Genomic DNA, 17,901 nt, shown 5'->3' on the forward strand with positions numbered 1-17,901 from the left:
CCAGGGCGGCTCCGGGCTACGAGGCCTCCGTCTCCCCTGTGCAAAGCCGGGGGAAACCTGAAAAGGAAAGCCGACACACCCAAAGCAGTCTCTCCCATCCCAACCAAGAAACACACAAAGTCAGAGCGCTTTTCCCTAAAAAAAAAAGTTTATTATGGTTAACAGCACAAATGGGAACTGGTACTAGTCCTCTCCTGGACAGGAGTGTGACACTGCAAAATTGTGCAATTTTCCATCTTCCAACAGCGGTCTCAGCCTTGAGGAGGCTCTGTTGGCTAACCTGTCGAGAAAGCAAATGTCCCTGGCTGGGCTACGATAGATGGGGATGACCTTTAGGTCAGTAGGAAGACCTATATGTGGTTCATGAAGCCTTGGCTTTTCGGCGTTGGGTGCCCCAAAGCAGGATGGAGATGGATAATGTGGTAGATCCCAGAATCCCGAAAAACATAAGCAGCGAGAAGGAGCCCTGTGAATAAAAGACAAAAACAAAACAAAAACCCTCATGCAGCGTTACCCCAAGGACTATATTCTAACACCCAGTTCTTTCCTAGTGTATCTATCCCCTTGTCCAGGGCAAGTCTCTGAGTTTCCTTTTCTAGGTGATTTGCATCAGATCCTGGTCTTATGGCTCTTCTTTCTGAGAGGTTCTTGCTCTGTGGCTTTCTCTTATCCCTAATTAGAAGGCCTAACTTCTCACCTGGCGCATACACTTGTAGCCATGGAAGCCATCAGCACAAACACACTGAAAAAGACCTGGACCATCAGGCACACATAATCCATTCTCAGGACACATTTCTGGAAGACAGAGAGAAACAGAGAACATCACTGGATCTCATTAGGTATCTTTCTCAAATACCTGCTTCAACTTAGAGTCTCTCAATTTTTTCTATGTCAAAGTAGAGAAAGATGGTTACAGATAATCAGAACATAACAATAATAATAAAATATATTTTAAGACCTTTTCTTCCCAAGGGGTTAGAGACTCAGAAACCTGAAAAGGCACGTAAGCAACTTTACTTTCTTTCTGATCTAAAGGGGAGAATACAAAGGAGGAAAGGCAGTTCCTAGGAGGCTGGAAATGAAATAGCATACCTGTGTCCCTGGTGCTATTGCAAAGGTTCCTTTGCCCTTGGCAGGTTCGCCTGTTTGTATAATACGTGACAGTATTCCAGGCATTTGTATCTCCAGGACAGTTGACATCTTGTGGCAGTATCCTGAACACAACACAGGCAGTCATAATATGCTGCCCGAAGTTGCTAAGCTCACAGCATTGCCCCTCTTCAATTCTCTCTCCAACCCCATACCCTTACTCACAGAGTCTGGAGCTGGGTAAAGCCATGGAAGGTGTCGGCTAAGTCATCCTTGAGGGGGTTTGCTTGCAGGTCTCTGAAAAGCACACACTGTTAGCATTGTACTCTAGGAAAACACCCTACTTCCATTCATACATCTTCCTGTATTGGTAATCCACGTCTCATTCTGAGTTATCTAAGTTTAGACATTAGTATTCATATTATTACTTTGAATATTATGAATACTAACAATATTAGCATTCATAATATTACATTTTAGGAGTCCATCCTCAAAGACTTTCCCATCAACCCTTTGCCATAGTCACCTTTTGGTAGAGAGGATAACTAACCACTTACATGATGATAGCAGTATGTGCCTGAGGAAAGTTTGGACCAGGGTCCTTCAGAGAACAGTTCTGGAGATCCAGCCTGATGAAATAAGGTAATCGGTGTAACTATGTGTCTCTCCTCTTTATCCATGATAAGCTAATACTACCACTTTTCTGTTAATATTAGTTGAACACCGCTATGTTCAGGTCCACAAACTAGGTGCTAGAGTAGATGTTTTAATTTTGCACCATCCAATTTAGTCACCACTAGCTACATGTAGCTATTTCAATGAATTTAAATTTTTAAAAATTCAGTCCCTCATTTGCCCTAGCCACATTTCAAGTGTTCAGTAACCACTAATATGTGGTTAGTGGCTACAGTATTGGAGAGTACAGATATGGAACATTTGCATCATGGCAGAAAGTTCTTTGTATCTGTGCATATACTGGAAATTTGTTTCTTGTCTAGATTAGTGAATCTCACATTATGATATTATGATTCTCAGATCCACAAAGGACCTTCAAATGGAGAAAAAATTTCAAATCACATAAAGTTTTTTCGAAGTACATTTTCTACCACAAATTGGATGTAAACTACTAGATATTAAGGAACACGCCATATTATTTTTTGTTCAGTATCTACTGCTTTCTATTCTTTTATTCTATAAATATTTACTGAGTTCCTCCCAAATTCAAATATTTGAATACAAAAAAAAACACCTTCAGTATCTTAGCTTTCAAATGGTTTATAATGTAGTAGGGGAACGAGACCATCACTAAAATAAAAACAATATATTAAATTACAATATGAAAGAAATCACAGGACAGTATATATATTTGAGTGGTACACCATGGATTAGTGGAAGTGAAAAAAAATTAAAAATATTACTCTGGTATTTAGTTGTGGGGGAATTCACAAAAGATGTTAGAATTAAAGGATAGATATGTCCTACTTTGGTGGAGGAAGGCAATTTCAGGTAAGGAAAGAAGGCCTGAACAAAGAAATAAAGGCACAATGCTTTTGGAGGTAGGCCAAAGCTAAACCCTCATGAAGGCTTTGAGTGGACAAATAATTAGAAATCTAATTTTAAAGCTAGACAGTGATAATGGAAAACAAACTCGTTTTCAGAACGTTTAACGTAGAGAAGTATTTAGGTAGTTAGGGCAAGAGGAGAATGAAAGCAAGACATAATATTTTGAGTTTGAAGTGAGGGTACACTCAAAAGAAAATGTTTAATAGGGAGCTAGAGGTACCCATAGGTACCTGAAGCTTGGAAAGAGGTCAAAGGATACTAAAAGAGATCTAACCACCTGCATGGTGGTTACAGTTAAAGCTTTAAGAATTGGTGGAGTCTCAAAGGTATAAATGGAGAAAATGCAGGAACTAACCTGCATAAGGGGACAGAAAGAGGAATTTGCCTCAAAGACAAACATGAATTAGAAAGAGAAGAAAACCATATTAGTATAGTGTATTGGAGGCTAAGCAGGTCATTTCATGGAGACACACAGTAAATTCAAAGACTTAATAAACAAAAGAACGCTCTTTTTAAAACAAAGTCATAAAAGCCTTTTTTTAAAAATAGGCCAAAATTATGACTTTTGTGCAGTTTCAACTTGCAAGAACCACAGGATTGTTTACCTAGTCAAAAATGCTATAATAGATTTAAAAGTCTGAGACTCATGGTTTAGATGCCTCCAAAATAGGCACAAATATTTATCCCGAAAGCCAATCAGGCAAGCTTTGATGGATGAGGGTTGGGAACTTTTTTCCAGTATCCAGGGATGTCTTCTCCCTCACCCGAGGATGGTGCCCTTTTGATTCAGGCAGCAGCGAGCCAGCAATATTAACTCTGGTGTCTGCTTACAATAAAGGGCCACTTCTGACAAATTTCCCACTTTCCCTGGACACTGGATGCATACCTGCAGAAGAGAGAAAACTATTAGAACTCCAGAAAGAAAGCCAAGACAAGAACAAACAATGATCAAAAGTTAACTGCCAGTACACCTCTCCAGAATTCCGCTAACACAGTGCAGAGAAGTGTCTGACTTTCTATCAGGTTTGACTAGGAGATGCATTTCTTCCCCTAGAACTAGGCGCCAAATCAGAGTACCAGACCTCACTCAAAGAAGGCCTTTATCTTTGAGGATCGCTATTCAAACATATTTATTACGTCCTCTCCAGTGACATCTCAATCTGACAGCCCTGGTGTGGCAGGACTGCAGGTGCACCAAGAACTCATCTGCATTACAAAATGTACAGTCTTGCCACCGCATGATATACATGTGCGTGGACACGTTGCAGAAGAGCCAGAGGACTCGCTTGTAGAAAGAACAAGTTAGTTATTCAAATTAGGAGCGAGGAAGTCAACGTTCAAATGTCTTTGGACATGGGCAGAACTGCGCGGCGTGAGTGATCGGGAGCTGAAGCCTGGTGGGCTACCCCCAGGGAGGCCTCAGGGATGAAGTCAGAGCTGCGGGCCAGCGGGAGAGAGCCGAGGGAGGCCGAGCGCAACACACTGCTAGCCTAGCAACTCTGCTTCAGTCTGAGCTCTAACTTGCTTCTGTACCTCGGGTAGCGCCAGAGCCCTTTCCACGCCCAGAAAGAGGAGCAGGGCTGCAGCCCTGGGTACCGGGATCGAAGGACTGCCAGGCCCGCAAGGGGACATTTTTCCGCTTTCTCCGTCCTTCACGGCAGCTCGCGAGACTTGGGCACGTGGCTCCGCCCCCGGGGCGTGGACTAGTGGTGCGGGCCAGTTGGCCCGGGGCGGACTGGGGGTTGCTCCTGCTCTGGGCGGTCAGCGCTTTTCCCCGTGCGCCCCAGTCCTCGTTAGGGGGAGCCGGGCGACCCCCTGTCCTTTTCCCCCTTTAGCGAAGGCCTCCCTGCCGCCGCTCTTTCTGCCCCGCGCTCCACGCGCCCGGACGCCGAGGTCGCGTCTCGGGGCCCTAGTCCATCTTCCCTCAGTAAACATGGCGGGGCGGGCAGGGGGCGGGGCCGGCTGTCACCCGGCCCGCGCATGCTGCGGACGGGTTTCTTCTGCCGCGGTTCGACCTCGGATCTCCACACGCGTGAAGACCCCCCAGGTGGGCCGGCCGGGGGCGGGCGGGCGGGCACGGTGTGCGCCGGTACAAAGAGGCCCAGGGGAACCGCAGCAGAGCGGACTGGGGAAGGGACGAGGAGAAGAGGGTCGGGGCGAGCGGGTCTCCGGCGTGGAAGTCCGGGAAAATCTTAGGTGCGGGGCGCGAGGTGGTAGTGCCGCCGCCACCTCGCACTTGGAGGAAGGCAGAAGGCCAGGAAATAAAGAGGGTGAAGGTGATGGAGGAGTGAAGGGCGAAGGGCAAACCCCAGCGGGAGGAGACGATCTTGGGGACGGACGCTTCGGGCACCCTGTACCCTTCACCTCAGTCCTGAGACCACGCGGTGCCCGGAGCGTTGGCGAGGAGGCAGGAGCCGGGTAGATGCTTCCCTAACTCCTGATCTCCTTTGCCTTCCCAGAAGAAGGGAGCGATGTTGATATCAGGAAGAACGACGGGACCTTCTTAGCCCTGGCTAAGTCACAGAGGTAAGGGAAGGCAAGCACTGTCCCTGGGTGAGACGGGGATGGCGAGGCCGCGCCTGGAGGGACTGAGTATTAAGGTGTTAGAGATTAAAGTTAGCATTAATATTAAAAATTAGCATTAAGTTTTAAATAAAAAGTGGCATTTTAGTGAGTGCCCCCAAAGCCTGTCAGACCTTGAGGAATTCTCGGCATAAAGACAGAGTCTTTTGGGGGCAGTTGGCCCTGCTTGGCCGCTTTGCAGGTGTCAAAACCAGTGTAGTTTGTGACTGAAGTGAGGGTGGGGGTAGGGTGGTGGAGAAGGATTCTTGTCTTTATCTTAGACATTTAAAAAGGGGTCCTACAGACGGCTGTTTGTATCCTGGGTGGAACAACCCAGCTCTTACTTTTGACTCCCAGTTTCTCAGAGAGATGCACGTCCATAGGGTTTAGATCAGTGTAGAGTTTTTAGAAAGCCACCATCCTGTTCTTAGAACCATGTCTGATGAAGTCTTTGTTACTGGGTCAGGTTTTTCCTGTCTTGTCTAAATGGCTCTGTCTTCAGCCATCTAGGGGCGTTCTCCACACCTCATGCAAGTAGAATTCTATCAGGAAGCCCTGTCAGTTTACCCCAGTGGTGGAGGATCTCCAGTTCTGTATGTCTATTCCAGTCTATACTGGGACCTCTCTTTCTTTCCCCACTACCTACCTATCCATATTACTAGCTCTTTACCACTTGAGATTCTTATTTGCACACAGCAGACATCTTTCTTATATTCCAGTAGTTCCCATTACCTCTGTCATACAGTAGTAGTGAAAATTTGCCAAAGGAGTGAAAAAACTTGAGATGTTGCAATGTACAAAGGCCCAGGGCATCTTTAGGTTAAACCAGAGTGGCTTGTTGGGAACGTTTTTCTGGGGACTAACGTTTGTAACTCTAGAACATGTGATCCAAGAGTTGCCAGCCCTGATTTCCTCTTTTCGTTGGCCCCAGGAGGTTCAGAGTTCAGGTTTTGTCTGCATGAGGCCATATAATTCTAACCAGGCAAAATCTGCCCAGAAACACAGTGTGGGAGAGCCGGAAGACGGTATGGTGATCTTTCTCCTTGTGGGCAAGGACAGAAGACATAGCTTCTAATGATCTGTGTCTAGACTAGTTGAAATATGAACTTTGTTTCGTGAATGACTGACTACAATTAACATTCTGCTTCTGCCCTGGTTCTGGGAGTAGTAAGGAGGGGATCCCCTAGTGAATAACCTGTCATACCTGCAGATAGTACCGTTTCTTTCTCCCATGTTTTGTTTCATGCTGTATAACCTGAAGGAAGTTATTTAACTTCTCTAAATCTTAGTTTCCTAGAGAGTGTTCATGTAAAGTGCATAACCTGAGACATGGTATTTTGAGAGTGATAGCTATGGTTACTTCTTCACTTATTTTAATTATCATTTTTTTATGTATTATAATTACTTATCATTGCTAATGTCCATGAAGTACATAGCATACTGCTGGGTTACAGAGCAGGTGTTCAAAAATGTTCACTGTCATCATGTTAGGCTCTCTAAATACCTGGCATCCTCTGTTATTTTTTTCCCCATACCAATAAGTACCCCAGGGTATAGTCTCTAAAGACAGTGTGGTATCAATGGAGAGTGTATGGATGGATGGGGAATCACTAGACCTGGGTTCTAATCTGGCCTCTGACAATAATCAGCTCTGTGGTTTTAAAAAGCTCACTTGAGTCATTTAAGCCTCAGTGTCTTTGCAGTAAATGAAGGTATTGTCATAGTGACTCTTCAGATTCCTTTAAATTTTGAAAGACTACGATCCTGTCCTTGTTCTAGAACAATAGTATGTTCTTTGAGGATTAGTATTTCGGTGCAGGAGTCAGAAAAGCAACTTTCCCATCTTTTCTCAGCCCCTCCTTTCCAATTCCTTCTAGTACACTACCAAGTGGATTAGGAAAGCCTAATCCATCCAGGAATGTTGTTGAATGTGGTCTCCCTGCTGCCCATTCTGGAGCCTTTAGGGCTGAGGTGGAGTTTGAGTGCCTAGGGTGATAGGGCCATTTAGAGCACAGCGATTGGTTCCCTGAAGGGGCCAGAATGAATAACTGCTGAGTTTCACTCCACCCCCAATTCCTGATCTCACCTCAGCCACTTCCAGAGCCAGACCCTCAGTCTTGGTCCAGCTCCAGACACACACAGCTTCTCCAGGCAGCTCTGCCTCAGAACAAGGATTGCTTCTCTAGGTAGGTATTTGCCCCAGAAGGATAAGATCACCCTCCCTGGCCCTTCTCTTTGCCCTAGCTCCGTGGCTTGTTTGCTTCTCCCTAAAGTGCTCCTGAAATCATAATTCCGAACTCCTGGCTCCAGCACGTTGCCCTCATTTTTGAGTCCCACCGCTCTTCCCAGATCTGCTATTGACTGTGGTGTTACAAATAGAATAGCTGAGAGGTACGTGGCAGGGTTTGTCTGGTAATGTTGAGGAGAACGGAGCGGTTGGGGATGCCTGGAATGGAGGTGATCTTATTGGGAATCAATGCTGAGAAGAGAAGGGGTGCTGTTAGCAAGGTGAAACTGGGGATTATTGAAGGTGGGGGCTGAGGCCAGGGGGAATAAAGGAAGCCATGCTGTTTCAGTCTCCATTTCTTCTTCCCCGCTGGGCTGTGGCGCCAGGTTGTGCTCTGCTGGCTTAGTACATTGTACTGACTGGGTCTGTGCCTGCAAGTGGGGGCAGGGAAATATTCAAGAAGAAACTTGGGCTAGAGTTGATTTCTCTTTTGTTCTGGGGTGGAGACCTAAGAAGGCTTTTTCACAGCTATGCACGCTCAAAAAGGTCTTGGCCAAGTAGTCGTCTCCTGGCTGTCTCACTCTGCTGCTTCTTCCCTCCCTTTTTTTCTTCTACCAAGTCTGTACCAGGATCTCCAGCCCGTCAAGGGCTGCCACTGAGATGGCTGGTTGAGTTTGGTGGGTGTGAAATGCAGGGGCCTGGCGGTGGGTGGCCGGAAAGGCAGGATAGGCCTGACTGGGAGCTGATTCCTTTGCAGGTCACCCTGGACAATGTCACTTGGTGGAGCAGGAGGACTGTGAGCCTGAGAGCCAGGTTGTAGCCACTTGTCTGCCACTGCCCAGCTAAGCGTCAGCCCAGAGCCCAGGAGCAGCAAGTGACTACAGGTCACAGCCACAGTGAGGACATGAGTGTGGGGGTGACCACCTCTGCTCCCCTCCCCCCAGCCTCAGACACATCTGCCTTCTCCCTCGTGGACTATGTGGTATTCGTCCTGCTGCTGGTTCTCTCCCTTGCCATTGGGCTCTACCATGCCTGTCGTGGCTGGGGTCAGCATACCACTGGCCAGCTGCTGATGGCAGACCGCAAAATGAGCTGCCTTCCTGTGGCGCTGTCCCTGTTGGCCACCTTCCAGTCCGCTGTTGCCATCCTGGGTGTGCCATCCGAGATCTACCGGTTTGGGACCCAGTACTGGTTCCTGGGCTGCTGCTATTTCCTGGGGCTGCTGATCCCTGCACACATCTTCATCCCCACCTTCTACCGCCTGCACCTCACTAGTGCCTATGAGGTGAGCCAGGGAGGAGGGCAGGAGCATATAGGACCTTCAGGGTCCGGGATGGAGAGGAGGAACAGGGCACATGTGAAGGACCTGGGACCCTGGAATGCCTCTGCCTGATGAGAGTGACAGGGTGAGGTCAGGTGGGGGGAAGAGGGTGCTGTGCTGAGTGGGGCTCAGCGTGAATGTGAATTGGATATTCCCTCTTGTCCCTGGGAAGTTGTGTGTGAATTGGGGAAGAATATACTTTTTTTTTTTTTTTTAAATATTCCTACCTAGTACCTGGAGCTCCGATTCAATAAAACTGTGCGGGTCTGCGGAACCGTGACCTTCATATTTCAGATGGTAAGTGGGGTGAGGCTGGAAATTGAGCCTGAGGTATGCTGAGGCAGCTGAAGCCTTCCCTGTTCTCAGAATGGCAGGCTTTGGTGCACTGAAGTCCCCAGAGGCATCCTGATTCCCATTCCTTCCAGTTCCAGCACAGATACTGGCTGGTAGCAACAAGCCAAAATTTGGAAGAAAGGAGAGGGAAGTGAACCTTAGGTGAAGGGACGCCCTGGGGATATTGGAGCCGAGGTCCGTGTTTCCTCCTCTCTCTGCCCACTCTCATCTCCTCTGCCCCTCACATTCTCTTTCCATACCCAACAGGTGATCTACATGGGGGTTGTGCTCTATGCACCATCATTGGCCCTCAATGCAGGTGAGGAGTCACAGCCCCTGGCTGCCAGCCCCGGTAGGCTGGGAAAACAGCCTTTCGGAGGGGCAGGTAGAGGAGAGTGTGCAGAAAAGCATCTGACTTTGGCCTGGGAATTATTTCACTGCATGGGCCCTTGGTTGGTCTCCACGAGAGCTTCACTTCCCTTGAAAGCTAATCAAACATTACCATGCCCTAGCTGAGATGATTAATCACCACCTTTTGGTAGAGCTCTGCAAACTTTTTTTTCCCCATTGTGGTGAATGATTTATTTCATCCTTAATGACCAAGTGCTTCAGGTCTTACCAGGGCTTCTCTGGCTTCTCCGCTGGGAAACCTGTTCCAGAGACAGAAATGTGAATCTTATCTCTTTACAGTGACTGGCTTTGATCTGTGGCTGTCGGTGCTGACCCTAGGCATTGTCTGTGCCATCTACACTGCTCTGGTAAGTGCAGTAAGCCTTAGGGGAGGGAGGAGAAGAGATGAAGTAAGGAGGGGAAATGGGAAGAAAAGGAAAAGAAGGGTTGAGATAAGAAAGTAGGAGGGGACGGGGTAAGAATGTAGATGAGAAGATGGGATGAAATTCTAGGGTGGAATGAATGAAATGAGATGTAGGAGATGGGATTGGGTGGGAATGATGACAACGACAATGGGGTCTCAGGAATTATGCCCCTGGCAATGACATGGCGCTTTCTGGTGGTATGGTCTCCTCACTGATGGATGGTTTTGAAGACATCTGTGTCAGGCATGATCTTTTCCTTACAGGGTGGGCTGAAGGCAGTCATCTGGACAGATGTATTCCAGACACTGGTCATGTTCCTAGGGCAGCTGGCAGTTATCATTGTGGGGTCGGCCAAGGTGGGCGGCTTGGGGCATGTGTGGGATTTGGCTTCCCAGCATGGCCGCATCTCTGGGATTGAGTAAGTACAACCCTTACCCTGGCTGGGGTCTCTAGTGCCATCCTAGAGCCTGGGCAAGCAGAGGGCAAGCTGTGGAAGGCTTCGGTGCAGCACTGAGACAGGTGGAAACTGGCACTGCAGATGGAGGCTGATCCCAGGGGTCCAACTTGTGGTTAAGGAGCGTCAGGACGTTCTTAGTTCCTGGGATGAGGTTGTGGGTTGGAAGAATGGAGCCCTCCCTCCAACTTGCTGCACTGTCTCTTGAGTCCACCCCGTTCTTGCTTTCAGTAGCTCCTTGGCCCTCGCCGTGGTGTCTCTGCTCTCTTCTGATCCCTGTGGTAGGAGGGTGAGGAGGGCTGAGTCTTTCTCTGGGGCTCTGACCAGGTGGCATTTATTGCAGGCTAGATCCAGACCCTTTTGTGCGGCACACTTTCTGGACCTTGGCCTTCGGGGGCGTCTTCATGATGCTCTCCTTGTATGGGGTGAACCAGGCTCAGGTGCAACGCTACCTCAGCTCCCGCACGGAGAAGGCTGCTGTCCTGTGAGTGCTGGGACAGGGAGACTGGGGAGCAAGACTAGGGGACGAGAGTAGCCCTGGTTCCACAGAGGCAGTTGGGATGGGGGCAGGATGTCAGAGTGCACACCCCCCCACTGGGGTCGGGACGTGAGTCTGCTTTCTGGGGCTTAGAGAGATGGTAAGGTTATCTGTTGACCCTCCTCTCCGCTTGGCCTTGGCCTCTTTTGCAGCTCCTGCTATGCAGTCTTCCCTTGCCAGCAGGTGGTCCTCTGCATGGGCTGCCTCATTGGCCTGGTCATGTTCGCCTACTACCAGGAGCATCCCATGAGCATCCAGCAGAGTCAGGCAGCCCCTGACCAGGTGAGGAGCCCTCCCTAACCCTCTCTTGTGCCCAAAAGGGGCCAACCAGGGTCCCTCAAGAGGAATGTCTGGGTGACTGCAGGAAGTAGACTTAAGTTCTTTCCCACTCTGGGATTCTAGTGATCTAGATGTGAGGATCCCAGCCCCGGCATCACCTGATCCCAGTGCTCACCCTGCTGGGTGGGGCCCTCCCTTCATTGACTCATCATCACCGCTATGCACCACGTAACCTGCAAGGAGCTGTCATCCACTTGGGGTCTCATCTAACCCTTCCAAGAGCCTTCTTTTACAGAGAATAGAGGCTCAACAGGTGGCCAGCGTGCTCAACTCACACTGCTAGTCGGGTTGGGGCTGGGGTATGAACTGCCTCCTCTTTCCAAAGCCCAGTTTCTCTCCACTTACTGTGGGTCGCCCTTAGTGCCTGGCCCCTGTTTCTGATGCAGCAGACCGGCCGGGGCATGTGCAGGGAGCCTTCCCGTGTGCCTCGCTCTGGGAAGGGCTCCCCTCTCAGGAGAGCTCTGCACTTCTCTGCCTGCAGTTCGTCCTGTATTTTGTGATGGATCTCCTGAAAGACCTGCCAGGTCTGCCTGGACTCTTTGTTGCCTGCCTCTTCAGTGGCTCCCTCAGGTACCCTCTGACCACTTCCCTCATGGTTGGTGCAGCTGACCTCCACTTAGTCAGGGTGGCAGGCAGGTAGGGGAGGGGATCCCTCTGAGTGTCTCAGTGTGCCCATCCATCTGTGAATAATAGCGACAGCTCATCTGTGTAGGACAGCATGTCCTGTGCCAAGAGGTGACCATTTTGATGAAGCATTCTTTTACAACACTAGGAGCTGATCTGAACGAAACCTGTACCCCACTCAGAAAAGGACAAGTGTCCTTGCCTTCCAGGCCTCTTCGTTGGCTGCCAACTGTGCAGATAGTTTCTTGGCTGCAGGCATCGTCTCCTACCTTTAGGGTGCTGTTCCCTCAATAGAGTCCCTTGTTAGTTTTGCTCCTCACAGCGCAGCCTCTTTCTCCTTTCAGCACCATATCCTCTGCCTTTAATTCACTGGCAACTGTTACGATGGAAGACCTGATTCGACCCTGGTTCCCTGAGTTCTCTGAAGTCCGGGCCACCATGCTTTCCAGAATCCTTGGTGGGATTATGCTTCCTCATCTCTACAGTCTCTGACACACCCTACGCACTGTCCTTAGTCTGCTGTGAGGCACCAGCTGTAGCCGGGGCTCAGCACTGGCTGAATGAAGCACACCACCACCTTGTTTATAGTTCAGGGCACTTCCTGGGCAGGTTTCTGAGTCACACAAGAATGAGGACAGGGTGGGTGGGACCTGGAGCTGGGGCGGCCTGAGTAACATTCCGTTTCCGGGACACAGAGGTAGGTAGTGGTTTGGCTGGGGAAGGAGCTTTGCTCAACTTGCTCCCATTTTAGTGTGTTAACTCACATCTTGTTTCTCTTCTTTCTCCCCAGCCTTTGGTTATGGGCTCCTTTGTCTGGGAATGGCCTATGTTTCCTCCCAGATGGGACCTGTGCTGCAGGTAATGACTATGGAGGGAAGAAAGCAAATTTTAGGGGTGGAAAGGAGCAGATTGAAACAGGAAATTGAGGAAGACAGCTATTGTGAAGAGAATGTTAGAAACTCCCCTTCGGTGGACTACCTTTAGCTGTGAACAGACCCAAGTAGCCAAAAGCCCCAGGGTCATTCCTGGGATCTTGTTGACTCAGAGAGAGCTAAGAATCAACCTCAGAGGAGAACCTCAAGCATGTTCCCTTACCCATCCCTGCGCTCTCTAATCCTACAGTCTGATGGTTCCAGATAGAAGAGACAGGCAGATCCATCTGCCGAGAGGGCTCTGGGACAGTGTCCGCGACGCTGCTGGTTTCTGAGCCTGTGTGTTCTTCTCCCAACCCTGCCCCCCACCCCTACCCCGCAGGCAGCAATCAGCATCTTTGGCATGGTCGGGGGGCCGCTGCTTGGACTTTTCTGCCTAGGGATGTTCTTTCCTTGTGCCAACCCTCCTGTGAGTGACCCGTCTGCCTCCACAGTCACCTGCAGGGGTGGGCCTGAGGGAGGGCTTGGTAGGGCTTTCACCCTGAGTACTGGGAACTGGTGGGAAGGTTTGGTGGGGCTGGTGTTGTGACACTAGAACACTCCGTGTCACGGCAGGGAGCCATTGTGGGCCTGCTGGCTGGACTCGTCATGGCCTTCTGGATCGGTATTGGGAGCCTAGTGAGCAACATGCACTCCAGCCTGGCACCCGCACCCTGGAACGAGTCCAGCAATCTGACCACTGTCACCATGACCACGCTGTTGCCCCCCACCACCCTTTCTAGGTGAGTTGGGCCTCACTGTATTTCTCCTTGGGGAGAATAGCTCATTTTTGAGGGGCTTCCCAGGGGCCTTGCTAAGGAATACGCCACCAGAAGCCTCAGGGAAATGTTGGGTGTTGGATCCCAAGACCCTAGGACTGTACAGGTGGGTGGAGCCAGGGCCGAGGAACTCCCTGTCAATGAGTTGCTAACTGTCCCCACCCCTCTGCTCTCCCCAGGCCTGCAGGGCTACAGCGGCTCTATTCCTTGTCCTATTTATGGTACAGCGCTCACAACTCCACCACAGTCATTGTGGTGGGCCTGATTGTCAGTCTGCTCACTGGTGAGGGGGTGTGGGATGAGAGCACAGAAAAACAGGATGGGCTAAGGGTGGCTGCTCAGGGAATCTGCTTCGGGGGGATAACTGACCTTGTCCTCTGTGCTCCTGGATGTCTGCAACAGTCAGGCTTCTTGGCTGACCTCCAGGAGGTGGGCGGGGGCTGGGTGCTGGGAGCCCCAAGAACGGGGCTTGCTGAGTGTGCACTGGTTACGTGGTAAGACTCAGAGGTACCTTGATCTTCAGGGGGAATGCGGGGTCGGACCCTGAACCCTCGGACCATTTACCCAGTGTTGCCAAGACTCCTTGCCCTCCTGCCCGTGTCCTGTCAGAAGCGACTTCGCTGCAAAAGCTATAGCCAGGTAGCACTTGTGTTGTCCAGATTGCCCCCTTCTTTCCCTCTCCAGACTACCACCTAATCTTCCAGGTTCCTTTTCATCCCTTTTCTTTCTCCCCCACCTGGCACCCTTTGCTTGGAGTATTTGCCTGAGCCTGGACCATCCCGCAGCAGCTGCCCCGGGTCCCACGGGGGAGCACTGGCTGGTGGGTGGGCAGAAGGGGCCTCAGCCTGGAGAGGCACACAGCGTGCTGGCCTTTCCTCTCCTCTCCCCCTTGTGCTGATCTCCCTTCTCGCTGGGAGCAAAGCATGAGTCCCCCCCCCACCCCTTTGGCTCCTGTTCACCCCAGCCCTCTCCCTTTGCTCTGTGTGTCCCCAGGACCTCCCCGAGGACACCGCCGTGTTTCCAGAGAAGATGAGTAATGGGATACTGAAGGACAGCGGAGATAGGGAGGCCACGCCAGTGGCTGAGGAGGGCCCGGCCCACCAGGAGAGCAGCCCCGCCATCCTCCAGGAGACCTCACTGTGATCTGGACTCAGGACCCAGCCCTGGAGGCTACCCTGCAGGACAGGGATGAGCTACTTGATATGTTCTGCAGGGACAGTTGGGGACTGAATGACCAGATGACCTAGCCCAACCAAAGGACCTTGTTCTCAGGGGTCCGGAACATTAGAAGCTGTCAGTTCTTCGTGGGAGGTGTGAGGGCAGGACAGGATTTTGCCAAAAAAGGATAGAAGGGAATTCTCTGGGAAAAGGGTAATGGCTTCTGATTGAACATCACCAAGCTCCTTTGAAGTGGATAGAAACCATAGTGCTGTTACAGCTGCCATGGGGCCTGATTTGTCAAGATTGACCATCTCCACCAAAAACTCAAAGCTGCCTTGGCCAGCTGTTATTTCCTTTGCCATCACATCTAAGCACAGATTCTGTCAGCCACAAACAGCCCCTGTGACTACTTTCAGGTTGTCTGTGACACCCCGACTCCTCTCATTCTTATCTGTCTACCTCCATTCTGGAGAGGGAGGTTTTGGTGTCCCTGGGAGGCCTCGGAATAGACAGTTACGTTTGTCTCCTTTGTGTAGAGTGGGGGGAAGCTTTCCACCCACCGCCCCCACCCCACTGGGCACTTGGGGGTGGGGATACTGATCCAAGAAAACGGCATGACCAGCTCCACTGTGGATTGTGCCATCTCCGACGCCTGAGCCACCCCACCCTAGTGTCATTGTGTCATTCGTGCTCCTGTTTCCTTTGGGAGTTTCTTCCTCATGTATCTTTGTTCCTAGGGAATAAAAACTGTCATTGGATCTAGAATCTGGGCTCCTGTACTGTCTGCAGCTGCTCTTACCCACCCCAGTCCAATCCCTGGTGAGGATAAGCGCTCCCGTTTCCCATGCACAGGTCTCCTGCGGAGGAGAAGCAAAGGGGACCTAGCTCTGGCTTGGTGAAGTTTCAAGTCATGCCCTTGGCATGTCTGCCGGGGGCGGCATTGTGCTCAACACTGGAAGATGCACACTCCCTTTCTCCCCCTTTCTGCTATCCCTGTGGCTTAGTCTGTCCCCTGTCCTGCCCCCTTGTCCTTGAGCAGAACAATCACTGCTGCTCTGAGATTTTCACTTTGGGGGCTAGAGGAAGTCTGCTCTTTGGCTTTAAAAATAGAACATTCCAGGTGGACTTTCATGGTCTTGTAAAGAACACTGCTCCTTCCCACCCACACCTGGTCTTTACCCGTTTGGTCCCAGGCAGATCTGTAGATAGTTCCAGAAAACAGCAGGTTGACTCTGCCCTGAGGTCTGCCCCCATCTTGGCAGCCCCTCCACCTGGGGGCTGGGAGGACACTGCTCCTAGCTGGGTACCCAACCCCACCAAGCTGGACCTAACCGGGCTCTCGTGTTCATTCTTCAACGTTACCCACCAACTACATGCAAGGGCCTTACCTTGGCCACCATTTTACAGAAGAGAAAATGACTACCCCCAGGACCCTGCACCAGCTGTCACCATCGGCATGTCAGCGCTGCCCCTGTTTTGTCTCAAAGTCTGAATTGTAGCTATATTTGCATAGAAGGGGGGAAAACCCATGGGACTTGACACCTTTAAGAATTATGATATTTAAGGGGAAATGGTAAAAAGATCCAATTCTCCATATAAATAATTCAAATTCCATAACAGAGATGCTCCTTCATTTCTAACTCAGTAAATTTCACGCAGCATTTTAAAAGTGCCATTTAATGATTATGAAGGTGGCGTCTAATGGAGAGACCTGGACTCAAATACTGGGTTCATCCATTTAATTTCCTTAAGCTTTCGTTTTTTTCATCTATTAAGTGTGGATATCATAGGATTGTTTAAAGATTCAAAATCACATTTCACGAAAAGACATGCATTCCTTAAATGACATTTATTGTGATGCTTATTGTTATTTTTCAGAGCACTTTTCAGGTGCTACCTGATTTTATACTTTGGGAGAGAAGTACATCCCATATCATTTCCATTTTTAATGGACAAAGTAACTGGATTGCTTGGCTAGTGAGTAGTTGAGGCAGAGCTAGAACCAAGTCAATTACCAGTATCCCACCCAAGCTATATCTCTGTTGCCATGGTAGCAGTCTTATTTTGGATAGGGTGTTCACACAGGTGACAGGGTGTCTCCTGAGACAGCAGTCCAGAGAACAACAAGGCACTAAATTGGGTGCTATTATGTCATCATTCTTGAACCTTCCTATGTCAGTGGCTTTCAAACATTGACTGAGACCTACAGTAAGAATGTATTTCACACCATGATCCAGTACACTCATACACTGCATTATGTTACTAAAACATTTCTTGAAAAAGTACCTCTGGGCATAGTGACTGTTTTCTGAGCTCTTCCTCTTCTGTTCCCTTCCAGGATAATTCAGTGCTAAAGCCATTGTGTAAAGCAGAGCAAGGGAGGCATTCACGTTGGGGCTCTGGTGTGGATGTCAGAGCTCAAGTGAAACGAGAGAGGCCATGCATGGAGGGATGCCCTGTTTGGATGTCACAGCCTGAGCAGGACAAGGAGAGCACAGGGGCGCTTGCACGGGGTGTGAGAGCTCTCGCTGGACAAGGAGCGTGTCCATTTGGGTTGGCAGCCTTATGTGGGCTTGGAGCGTGACAGGTGTCCCCACAGGAAAGAAGGCTTGATGTGGGTTGTCAGCTAGAGTGGAGTGAAGAGGGGGTCCTTGCATGGGATCAGTCTGACGTGGGGCGTCAGTCTGAGCAGCATGAGGGGGGCATCCACAAGGGTGGGGGTGACTTGGCATGGGTCTTCAGAGCCTGTGTGTGTGTGTCTTGTGTGTGTCCCACAAGGAGAAACAGCCCAAACAGAACGAAGAAGGCGCCTGCATGTGTGAGCCGCCAACTTGGGCTGTTAGAGCCTTGAGTACAGTGAGGAGGGCACCTCCAATGCCTGGCCCACAAACCTCTGTAGGAGGGAGATCTGTGGTCAGGTGGGAGACCAAGTAGGCTGAGGAGGGCATCCACCATGGAGGCAGCGTGGGGTGGGGTGTTGGCCTAAGCAGGCTGATGAAGAGGTCCACGCAGGGGCCAGCCTAGTGTGGCCCAGGGCAGTTTCAGAGCCTGAGTAGGATGAGGAAGGCATACGAGTATGTGCAAGAGACAGTGATGGGGCTTTGACTACATACAGAGGATTAATCAAATATATTAAGGATAATGTGAGCCATGATTCGCACTATTGGAGAAGGGTGTTAGATGCA

General features: G+C 50.0%; 2 protein-coding genes across 7 annotated transcripts; one reads left to right on the plus strand and one right to left on the minus strand.

Annotated features, from left to right (window-relative positions):
- Nucleotides 1–129: 129 nt before the first annotated feature.
- ATRAID (all-trans retinoic acid induced differentiation factor) lies at nt 130–4,371 on the minus strand. 2 transcript variants are annotated; one of them, XM_019735352.3, is made up of 7 exons: nt 4,186–4,359; nt 3,417–3,538; nt 1,647–1,718; nt 1,315–1,386; nt 1,093–1,214; nt 698–795; nt 130–466 (listed from the first exon to the last, which is right to left on the minus strand). In XM_019735352.3, the coding sequence occupies exons 1-7, from the start codon at nt 4,282–4,284 to the stop codon at nt 362–364; spliced, it is 690 nt and encodes a 229-aa protein (XP_019590911.3). In that variant the 5' UTR covers nt 4,285–4,359; the 3' UTR covers nt 130–361. The 2 variants fall into 2 exon arrangements, with proteins under 2 accessions (XP_019590911.3, XP_088652370.1); XM_088796244.1 differs by lacking the exon at nt 1,647–1,718 and having other exon boundaries at nt 4,186–4,371.
- Nucleotides 4,362–15,481, plus strand: SLC5A6 (solute carrier family 5 member 6). Of its 5 annotated transcripts, XM_019735346.3 has the most exons (18): nt 4,366–4,699; nt 5,112–5,178; nt 7,306–7,400; nt 8,199–8,726; nt 8,994–9,059; nt 9,363–9,414; nt 9,786–9,853; nt 10,174–10,328; nt 10,708–10,848; nt 11,055–11,184; nt 11,723–11,811; nt 12,210–12,322; nt 12,656–12,723; nt 13,120–13,206; nt 13,353–13,519; nt 13,735–13,838; nt 14,079–14,194; nt 14,549–15,481. In XM_019735346.3, exons 4-18 carry the CDS (start codon nt 8,346–8,348, stop codon nt 14,696–14,698), a joined length of 1,887 nt encoding a protein of 628 aa, XP_019590905.3. In that variant the 5' UTR covers nt 4,366–4,699; nt 5,112–5,178; nt 7,306–7,400; nt 8,199–8,345; the 3' UTR covers nt 14,699–15,481. The 5 variants fall into 5 exon arrangements, with proteins under 5 accessions (XP_019590907.3, XP_074187922.2, XP_019590905.3 ...); XM_019735348.3 differs by lacking the exon at nt 7,306–7,400 and having other exon boundaries at nt 4,362–4,699; XM_074331818.2 differs by lacking the exon at nt 7,306–7,400 and having other exon boundaries at nt 4,567–4,699; nt 5,115–5,178.
- The last annotated feature ends 2,420 nt before the right edge of the window (nt 15,482–17,901 follow it).

The sequence above is a fragment of the Rhinolophus sinicus genome, chromosome 2 (genome assembly GCF_057876585.1).
Source record: "Rhinolophus sinicus isolate RSI-liver-muscle chromosome 2, RSI-T2T, whole genome shotgun sequence".
NCBI lineage: Eukaryota > Metazoa > Chordata > Mammalia > Chiroptera > Rhinolophidae > Rhinolophus > Rhinolophus sinicus.

Excerpts from the sequence above, each read along its gene's own strand:
- SLC5A6 (XM_019735348.3), top strand. The coding sequence starts at position 8,346 with ATGAGTGTGGGGGTGACCACCTCTGCTCCCCTCCCCCCAGCCTCAGAC. Across the intron at positions 9,415-9,785 it reads ATCATTGGCCCTCAATGCAG|TGACTGGCTTTGATCTGTGG; the intron begins GTGAGGAGTCAC and ends ATCTCTTTACAG. Across the intron at positions 10,849-11,054 it reads ACGGAGAAGGCTGCTGTCCT|CTCCTGCTATGCAGTCTTCC; the intron begins GTGAGTGCTGGG and ends CCTCTTTTGCAG.
- ATRAID (XM_019735352.3), bottom strand. The coding sequence starts at position 4,284 with ATGTCCCCTTGCGGGCCTGGCAGTCCTTCGATCCCGGTACCCAGGGCT. Across the intron at positions 1,719-3,416 it reads CAAAAGGGCACCATCCTCGG|GCTGGATCTCCAGAACTGTT; the intron begins GTGAGGGAGAAG and ends TTATTTCATCAG. Across the intron at positions 1,215-1,314 it reads TTTACCCAGCTCCAGACTCT|GATACTGCCACAAGATGTCA; the intron begins GTGAGTAAGGGT and ends TGTTGTGTTCAG.